Source organism: Colletes gigas, unplaced genomic scaffold, assembly GCF_013123115.1.
Source record: "Colletes gigas isolate AHSC1104 unplaced genomic scaffold, ASM1312311v1 Colletes_gigas_Sc00063, whole genome shotgun sequence".
Lineage (NCBI taxonomy): Eukaryota > Metazoa > Arthropoda > Insecta > Hymenoptera > Colletidae > Colletes > Colletes gigas.
Genome location: NW_025106692.1, coordinates 304170 through 315216, shown reverse-complemented (window position 1 = coordinate 315216; position 11047 = coordinate 304170). Strand labels below are relative to the sequence as shown.

Sequence of the window (11047 nt, the reverse complement as noted above, 5' to 3'; positions counted from 1 at the left end):
GACAGAAAATCATAATTTTTTTTAATCTACCAATCAACTATTCTCGTTGATAAACAAAAATGAAGCTTTTAACGCATAATATGTTGACTTCAAAATGCTTGAAAGGTGTAACTGTTGGATATCCTTTGGGAATTATTGTGAGTTTTTAACGTTTCTCTAATTTTTAGGTTACTTTAATTAAAATTAATTTGAATATTTTCTGGGACACTTTTATTTAATGATAAGAAGTTCGATTCGCGATAAAAAAAGTGTTTATATAATTTTTTAGGCAAAAGATATTAAAGTATCGGAGGTGGATTTCAATTCAGAATTTATTGCAAGAATAATTCCAAAACTTGATTGGGCCACGCTTTGGAAAGCCGCGGATAGTGTAAGTTGTTTTTTATGTTAATTTAAAAAATTAATTGTTACTAATTTTTAAACATATTAAATATGCTATCAAAAAATTTGCCATATTTCATAATTAATCAATGATTTTTCAAGAGATTATAATGAATTAAATGAAATCAAATGTTTTGTTTTAAGTAAATAGGTTTTATTGTTCAGTTTTTTAAATCTCTATCGTATCGAATATCTCGGTATAAAAAGAATGGAAACATAATAAATAAATATAATTAAAACATAATAGTAATAATTTTTATGGAATTTATGGACACATTGAAAAAAATATTTAAGGCTTATACAACAAAATACAACATATTTAATGAATGCTTCAGTAATAGAAAGATATTAAAAAATTATTGTCGCGAGTAAATAAAATATGAATTTAATTTTTATTTACTTTTTGAACATTATAATAAAATTATTATATTTTTTTTTAATACTATTAACCATTAACATTATACTTTTAAGTTCACGGCAATATAGATTCAAATTTTGTTTTATATTTTTTCGAAAGTAACATACAGAATGTTAAAACAGATAGGTCATGTTGGAGAGTTGCCACAAACTTTAATTCAAGACTTCGAAACAAATGAAGAATTTTTGAAGAAAGTGCACCATGTACTGCTTGAAGTTGAAGTTATTAATGGAGATCTATTATGTCCAGAATCTGGTAGAAAATTTCCTATTAACGATGGTATACCAAATATGCTCTTAAACGAAGATGAAGTTTAGACGTCAAAATTACAGAAAAGCAGCTTAAATGCTAATACACACTATCTATTTCTTTCATATAATTAGAAGACGTTTACATGTATATAAGAAATTTGTTTTTCTTCCAGTATGTACAAATTTGATTTTATACTTCTATTATCATTTAGTGTAAAGTAGTGTAACATAGAATAATTATCATTTAAAAGTACACTATATAATAGGTATAATAAAATAAGTATGTTAAATTGACGAAATTGCATTTTTTAATATTATAGACTAGTAACAATTGTATATTATATATTAAGTGGTACCTATATATCATCATTACATATTTATTACGTTATGTATGTAAAAAATCACAAACTATACTTAACAGAATTATGTTAATAAATCATTTCACCAGAAGAATGGTTATGGATGTCTTTATTGTACAGATATGTGTAAATACAATGAAATACAATGTTTCCATTACTGTGATATTCAGTATACACAATCTGCATTTACATCACGTTTATATTTCTAATTACGAGTTATTTTTGCTCATTTTAAAGTGTATTAATTATTTAGTTTAAGGTATCTAGAATATAATCTTTTGACTTAAACAATCACCCAAATACCAGGACAAATATAATTTTTGGCAATATTACAATGATTATATTAAACAAAAAATAATTCTCAGAATATCTAAATATATTTTATATTGCATATGCATATCACATAATATCTATTAAAAATAGTTTTATTTCTGTAAATAAAATAATGCATATGTAAGAGAAATTGCTTGGAACTTGAAATCTTAATTGCGAAATAGGGTGACACCATTAATATTTAACATTATTGTTTGAGTGTATGAATACCTTATGTTATTAACATAACAGAAAATCCACCGTAGATCAACAAATGTCATATAGTAAATTAGTTTAATGATAGTACAATTTAACTAACATCTAATACACACTATCTTCTGTAACATCTAAATTCTATGCAACTTGAAAGAAATTATGAGGAAAATCTTTCTTCGTATTATACCCTTGTAAAATAGTATTTTGAAAAAAGACTTTTTGGATGGAAGAGTTTCAGTAGAAACGAATTTGGCAATTTACATATGATTAATAGTCACTCCATAGCAATATATTCCATACACAAACTCCAAACCAGTGTAAATCTAAACAATTCTATGCGAGAGTACGCTTTACATTGGAATATGAAATTGCAGTAATAGTCTAATTGAATTATTCATTCATCCACTTTAACGTTAATCTTTTGCATGTAATATGTGGCAATACTCAAAATATAGTCAAAATAGATTATTTTATCCTTTCTAGTTTCTTCAAGAGTCAAAAAGCTATAAAAATAGCTCCCAACTAATGTTTCAGCCACAGCCCATCTGTTATTAATTTTTATTCATATATTAGGTTTTCTTAAAGGCAGGATTATTCTGGATTAAGCTATGAAAATACTTCTGTACATCGATTTAATTACAGCACATATAAATATTAAGTTTTTCTTGTTTGTTTAGTTTATTATTAGAAACCCTATTTCGGTTATGGCCTGTATCATATGTAATAATCGACTGGGAGTTTGCATCATGGATATGCAAATTTGTATTTATATCACTTCTACTTGGTATCATTTAAAATTCTTGTAATTTATAAAAACTAATAACTTTTCGAATATTTGCCGCATAATTAAATTTCTATACACGTCTACATTTATTTTAAATATTTGATAATACTGCATATGTTAATTCTAAATATAAATCTTGGTTATAAATCTGATAATTAACAAAGGAAATCTAATTATTATAATGTTGAGAATTTTTATCAGTGTTGAAATACAAATTATCTAGACATGTGTAATAACATGCCTATATCATTTTTTGAAAAAAAATAAATCATTACTTGAATAGCTTGTGTTGTTAACATATTGAACAATTTAAACTTATAGCACAGATACATGACGTAATAAATACATTTTGCAAACTATGCAATACTGACATCCTTCGATGCATAATGGAATATTTACTGTTACAAATAGAATTCCATTCATATAAAGATAGGTTACGGAATACTTTAACTTTATAATCGATTTTAATATACTTCAACACTTTGTTTCCTTAAAATAACATAATACTAAAAAAAACAAATACATTATACCACAAATACTAAAATTGGTATCAATACTGTAGAATGATCAATCATAAGATTAATCAGCTACTGTCGCTATTATAACTAAGTACTATTATGCCACAATTGAATTAAAACAATTAAAACTTCCTTCACATTTGCAAAGAAGTTTATCGATAACCTCTTGTTTAAATACATATGAGTTTGGAGAATTTCCTAAACAATCAGAAGTTCTTTTAAATTATCTTTTGAAGATATAGAAATTTGGACACATTCATGTACATATTAAAGTCAACAAGATATGTCATAAATGGAAGCATTACAATACTCTCAAATTGATAACATATAGAAGAGTACGATAATGTGATATTTTTTAAACGATTTAAAATGTTTATATGTAAGTAAATTTGAACACTTCTTTGCACATTTTTTTTATAATAATAACTTGTTTACTACTTTATAATCATTATACCAAATATATTTTTTTGTACTTAATGCATTAAAATGATCGTTTTGAAACAAGCATAAAAATGTAATCAAAAATAAATATTTATTAACTAACAAAATGAACATAACAAGTACTCATCGATATAACTTCAATATAGGCAATTAATAAAATATGAAATCTATCAATAATTATTTATTTAAAGTGATACTATTTGTAGGAAAAACTTCTTGTTTAACGAATAAAAAATTGAGACGCTAATAATGTGATTAACTAATGATTATTAATTGCTTATTTATGTGAATATATTAAATAAAATAATATATAACAAAACACGATGTACATAAAATTAAAACATAACAATCTTTTTACTTTAACAAACATAGAAATTAAGAAAAAAGCAATTACATATATTTCATTTACCACGACTTTCAGTATTAGCCACGTTTCTTTGAGAATAAATGGAACCTTGTGTTAATCCTTGTAGTGGACCTTTCCTCATTTCTGGATTCGGACCTTTTGCAACATAACGACTCCCAGAAACTAAACTTGCATCGTGTCCATTTGCTATTGTTTTGCTGAATATTTCATTTACTAATAAATTTGGATCCGGTCCTGACCATGGTACATAATCAGGTCTAAAAAGTTTGCAATAACAATAATTTTAATATTTCTAGTTTTATATTTATCCATTTCATGTATAAATCATAAAGGAACGAATTTTAAATGATTAAAACAGAAAATTGGAAACTTACAAAAGTAAATCGTTATTAGCTCCTTTTGGTAAATCGGAGTTTGGTCCAACAGGTTTGGTTAAATATGGAGATTTATATTCATTATCTTCTGTGGTACTGGTTCCTCGAGAAACTCTAGAAATGTAATTGTATATTGCATTACTAATTAATTTCAGTTGAATAAAAACAATTGTGTTATCATAAGCTCTTGCATATAATATCCCTTACTTTGGTATTTCTATTTTAGTTTTAGATCGTTTAGATTTTTCCGAATCTACATCCTTTACTATTTTCTTAACTGGTGATGCAGTTAATTTTACAGCTTCAGTTATTGGAGGACTTTCTTTCCTTTCATCGCTCCTACTACTACAAATTTTTTATTCATTTTTAGTGTACTTGCTAGTGTAGTGCTTCATTAAAATTTAAAATTACCTATGACTGCTGGATGTGCACAGAGGTTTTGTAGCTTCTTCTGCAACCATGATGTTCAATATATGTATTGCTCTTTCTTCATCATAGTCAACACTATCCATAGCAAGAACTATTACTCTTTCTGGCACTGACTTATATTTTTCCATTAAACGTGCTTTCACTAAAAGATAATGATATCGAAATTGATGAAATATCAATATTAATATTATTATTAAACTTTTGTAAAGCATTACATTCTGTACTTACTTTTATTTTTCTCTTCTAAACTTTTCATACGCGGTGGTGGTGTAGGTGCAGTTTGTTCATTCTTTGCCTATAAAAATATTGTTAAAAATTGATTACAATTATCAAAGAAGTTAAACAATACTACATGAAATTTCATATATTACTTGTTCCTCTTCTCTTCTCTTTGCTAATGATTTAGGAGCTGTAGGGTTTCGCTTTTCATAGCCTAAATCAATCAGTTTTTCAGAAGCTTTCTGAACATTGTTATCACTTTGTTCCAAAATATCAAGTAACATAGTCTCTTCCACTTTTGGAAATACATTTTTCAGGTACCTGTACATACATTTTTAATATATTAACAATTACTATAATAATTGCTTTAATTTTGCACCAAGTACAAGTATGGACACAGTCTACAATATAAGATTGGACATTATGCAATTGATAAATTTATTCATAAATCAGAACACATATACGAACAGCTATTGTAATAATTTAAATATTAATAAACATTGGTGATTAATAACTAAAGTATACTGAAAATACTAATCATAATAATCTGTATGGTATGCACATGTGATTGTTTGGCAATTCAAAATAGACAAGATAATTGTATACTTGTTGCAAATAATTTAAATGTTTTCGAATGTTTTAAGTATTGTGGTAACAATATTCTTTGACTGCACATAAAATATATAGGTATTTTAAATCATAATACACATGCACATACTACCATGCAACCACATTTCTTTTGAATAAATGAGTTTTCTACAATATACATAACATATTTTTATTTTTCAAGATTCCAGATTTAAAACAGATTTAAAAGTTTTAAATCTGAAATCTTAAATTGATATGTAAAAATTATATATATATATAACACATGTTATGTATATACATTAATTATATTTATTATTACATACATATATTTATATATATATATAAATCTCTAAAAAAACTCATTTATTATTGTGAAGTTTCTTATAATAGCAAACATATAATATATTAATAAAAAATTAAAGCTTCAATTTTGCCATTAAAAACTGAACAGAAATTACATTGATGATATAAAACTGAAACCAACCTATCTATGATTTGTGTAAATCTTACACTATCCAACATGTGTTGTACTGTAAACCAGGAAGAAACTGAAATGAAAAACGAGTCCTAAATAATATATACTGTGTATAACAAAAATTAAATGAAAATTATAAACATAAAGAACACAAAATTAACTCAAAAAAATAAAAAATAAAGATTAAAGAAAGTTTAACTGGCCATCTTGATAATATTGTTTTGTTCAATACTACTTCATACAAATTATTCTACTATGCATTATTTATAGTCTTACAAAATCTTGCTAAGTCAATCGCACTAAAAAGTTTTGCATTCCCTTATTACACTGACATTTTAAATATTACAGTTTGTATTTAATTGAAGAATTTGAACACATTGCAGATAACAGTAAAAAATTCTAATCATTATATGGGAATCATATAAAATAAGATACATAGGTAATTGGTATGTAAGTTAACTAATAATTTGTAGTTATATAAATGGTCTGCAATGTGTACATACATGCTATTGCTACACAGTACTGAATGGTCATATATATATGTACATATACATATATGAAATATATCAGATACTCAAAATGAACAAGTGAATATAGTGCTTCATTTTCTACCTGATATATTTCCATGTGACTATGACAAAATACAATATCAACATCTAGCATCCATATTCGGTGAAACTGAAATTGTAAATATGGGAAAAACCTAAGTTTCATTTTTGGGGAGTTAGGGGCTGGCCGGACCCCTCGTGGTGGACTCAATGTTAGAGCTGCATGTATGGCATGAGCCGGTAATCGCCATCTTGGTATTGCATAGTTTGAATGCACCCCCACAGCTGTGCATGGTCCAGGAGCACAGAGGGGATTCTTTTCCACTTGGAGAGCGCTGACAACCAAAGCTGCTCTGTTATGGTATCTGAAAGACATCAGCTACTACCTTAGCACTATGTCTGATACAGTGCTATTAAAACTTATTGAAGAAAACAATGTACTATAACCAGCATAACACATTACATAAAAAAGCAGAGTTTGTATGGATATTAAGATATAAGAAGCAAAATTCATAAAAGTTAAAAAAGAGATTAATTAAAGTTTGTTTAACCCTTTAACATACAATCTTGTGTCTTACTCTGACCTAGTTAACCATCTAAAATGTACATATCCATACCTCGTACAGTAAGTATTTAATATACTTATAACTAGCAGTAAATTTATACATTAATTTAAATAATGTAAATAGTACCACTTGACAGTACATGTATGTTTTAGATTTTCCACATTGTCAATGCGTATATTCATGAATAAATAATGATAACTTAAAAAGATCTTCATATTGATATTTAAATATAGTTTTCATTTCACAAATTCACAGTGTAGAATAAATTTAACATTATGCATTAATAAATGATAATAAATAATTATACTATTAACTGCAATGACATTTCTATAATTTTTACTACCATTATAATCATAGTCAGCAAATCAAATGTCATTCAAATCAGTACCTAAATTTATTGTAGGACTTATGACTTTACTTTTTGAAACCATAACTAAAACGATAAAAACAATTAAATCTATGTATACAAATTATACATATCAAAAATTAGATTACAAAGTCAATAAAATATGTAATGTATACTATTGTTGAAGTTTATATGAACATAAGGACAGTGTAAGTGCTCAGTTAAGACACAGAATATGTACAAAATATAGAACTCTGCATCAAGATGTTAGTAATAATACACAACATAAATAGTGTTCTAGATATTTATAGTTTTTACATTTCAAAACTTACTTTCTTAAAAGAAATCGAATGTGGATGTCAGAGACTGTTGGAAACATGGCATTGATTTTAGCAACTTGTAGCTCAGAATCTGAATTCTGTGTTAAACTTGTCTCCATGTTCTTTATTGGTGTTGGTGATCTTAACGTCATATCCCCAAATCTGTTTGTCATTGCACTAACTGATTTCAGTGATAAGGGAGTTTTCAGCTCCTACATAAATTATGTTTTTTAATTACTACTGATTTTTGTATTCATTATATATCTAATATTAACAAATATATTTATATATTAGAAATCTTTGATCAATCATCCAAGAAAAGAATCTATAGCCTGTCAAATGTTGTCATATATTAACATGTTCATTGCTGTTCCTTCTTTATATAGTTTTACATTTGATGATATAGGTCAGTTATACTCCATTTAAAACTCACAGTGCACTTTGTAAATTCAAATCAAAATAATAGAAAAATTATGGAAACATTCTTTTAACATGTAATAGAGATTCAGTGAAGTGACTCAGACAGAACAATTTAGCCCATACACAAAATGTAACACGATTTCTGGTAAAGGCTAATATGGTAAGGATGACATTTGTGATGAGCGAGAATTTGTAATACACTACTTTTGCTGATTGCAGATTCTCACTCAATTAGATATAAACTAATATGAGAATTATGACATACTATAATGAAAGTAATAGAATGAAAACAGTCAAACATCTCAGAAACAGTACGTTTTAGAACAAAAGTACTTTAGCACTTTTATACTCAAAATATCTGCTGAAATCAAGCATAAAAACTTAGACATTTCATTCAAAAAGACGAAGTTGACCTGTATACATATTTTCTATATGTCTCCACTTATAAGAATACCATTTATACCATATTATATACTTTCCTAAACAACTTCTATAAGTAATATTTTCTTGCATTGTTTGAAATAGTCAAGATATTTAAATAGAGTTCATGAGACACAATACATATATATGTTCAATATTGCAGTAAACATGTTAATATACAATTGCAACAGTTTTGTTGACATTTAACATTTGTTTTCAAAGAATGAAATTAAAAAACTAATATGGGAAAGTTTCTTTTTATACAAATATTATTTGAGGGATTAAGTGTTACATAACATTTATAAACTTTATCAACCGAAGAATGTATCATCATAAAATGTAAATTAATAATATTCTCATTTAATGAAAAAATTCATCCGTGCTCGCAATAATATTAATATAAAGCTTACAATTTTATTACTTTGTTTAAAATTTTAATCTATATAAACAGCAATTAACAAAAAAGACATCAAAATGAAAAATAAAATTTAATATATTGTAAAGAGATATAATCTTTTTTTTAATATATAAAAAATATGAAAATGTGATTATTAAAATACAAAACTGATCAAAATTTCGTTGTATTAAAAACTCATATGCCAAATTATACCACGTACAATATATTTGCAGTTAAACGTTACCTACCTGTAAACTAGGAGGTAAAAACGCAAATTGCGGATTAAGATAGGGAGACGGTGTTGGATAAATTTGCGGTGCTCTGTGAGCCCCTGTATAACCTAAATGTCCACCACCTCCATTTCCTCCGGACTATTATTTTGTAGCATATTTTATATTTTATCCAAATGCAGCATGTGCGTATGATAAAAATACATATATTGCAAGTGCAATTACAAACGCTTTAAGTACGTGCATATGTGCAATTTAAATATATCCAAATATAGTTTATAAATGAAAATGAATGTGTTCATTACATGGTAGTTTAACATATAATTTATATAGTAATAAATAGCAGGAATTATTTACTGACCTGCATAGGTATATCTTGGGAAGTAGTAGCAGAACTCAGTGCTATTGAGTTTTGTGATTGTACATACTGAGAATACTGCCAGTACCTTACTCTTGGATCTTCCCATGTTGTTGTTCGATTAAAATGATTTATGAAATATCTGAAAAACGTTTGATCGAATTGATTTGTAAAATAACTGACAGGCATGACAATGTTTCTATTTGCTAAATTATATAATATTTGAGTATAAACATTTTTACTATTATATGTTCTACATTCGCAGACACATCAAGAAATCATTTAATAACGAACAATCTCATTCATTTATATTTCTTTTTATTAATTTTTATGTGATAACAAAGCTAAACGACGAAGTGAAGTCATCATTGCATAATGCAAGCCATTCGCAGTAACGAAACATTTCAATGATTGACATTTTTTTTATTTACAATTTTAATTAGTGATATAGGAGAAGTTTTTGATAAAGTTTACATACGGACGTCCACTTCGAGTATCATATCTGCATTCCCAACCGGGTGGCAGTTGAATCCTGTCACTTTCTTCAGCCATCTTTGCGAATTTTGATAACTCAAAGTAAGCTCCTTCACAGCTAATGTTACGTATTTACTGATCATGATACAATCTAATTACAAAATATTACGTATTTCGTAGAATTATCCATTTTAATGAGAAATTATTCCATTCGTTACTTAATACGCGTCAAAATGTCATGCAGCGCCGATTATTGTTTACCGCGTATAAGAACTTTTCTATTTTAATATCGTTTAGTAATAAAATAATCTGTACTACATGTTGGTATGCAATGAATAATTAGTATAATAGTTTAATTTAATTAAAAAATTAATATTGCTGTATTTCATTTGATGCAATTAAATCTCAATATCTTCTACTTGTCTCTGAAACAAATCCGTGTTTTACAGTTTTTTCAATACATACTTACACGTATTAAGTACACATGCAGTTTCACATATGTGCAATGTATAAAATTTATTTACGGAAATATTTAATCATTTCAACCGCTTTATTATATTTTCTATTAATTGTAAATTTATTTTAATATTACACTTAAATATTTATAATATTTAGTAGTTAAAACATATAGGGATAATAAAGTATAACACAAGTCAAGAGATTCTTTAATAAAATATATAATACATTTCAGAAAATACGAAAATATTACATAAAATTAAACGATATCATTTATTGTACTTCTCTATTATAGAATTTGTAATTACACAATTTTTCAAATTTGAGAACCATGATAACTGAGGTAATTTGTATAACAAAATAAATTACACATTTAAATA

The 11047-nt window shown here is 26.3% G+C and overlaps 2 protein-coding genes across 5 annotated transcripts; one reads left to right on the top strand and one right to left on the bottom strand.

The window, feature by feature from the left end:
- LOC122403599 (multifunctional methyltransferase subunit TRM112-like protein) lies at positions 1–1370 on the top strand. Its single transcript, XM_043407208.1, has 3 exons — positions 1–137; positions 269–370; positions 922–1370. The coding sequence occupies exons 1-3, from the start codon at positions 60–62 to the stop codon at positions 1114–1116; spliced, it is 375 nt and encodes a 124-aa protein (XP_043263143.1). The 5' UTR covers positions 1–59; the 3' UTR covers positions 1117–1370.
- Positions 1371–3968: 2598 nt separating this feature from the next.
- LOC122403595 lies at positions 3969–10454 on the bottom strand. Of its 4 annotated transcripts, none has more exons than XM_043407199.1 (11): positions 10216–10454; positions 9741–9879; positions 9398–9520; positions 7925–8124; positions 6836–7045; positions 5222–5390; positions 5079–5145; positions 4833–4992; positions 4629–4766; positions 4422–4535; positions 3969–4304 (listed from the first exon to the last, which is right to left on the bottom strand). In XM_043407199.1, exons 1-11 carry the CDS (start codon positions 10287–10289, stop codon positions 4082–4084), a joined length of 1617 nt encoding a protein of 538 aa, XP_043263134.1. In that variant the 5' UTR covers positions 10290–10454; the 3' UTR covers positions 3969–4081. The 4 variants fall into 4 exon arrangements, with proteins under 4 accessions (XP_043263134.1, XP_043263135.1, XP_043263137.1 ...); XM_043407200.1 differs by having other exon boundaries at positions 4629–4763; XM_043407202.1 differs by lacking the exon at positions 6836–7045.
- Positions 10455–11047: the final 593 nt, after the last annotated feature.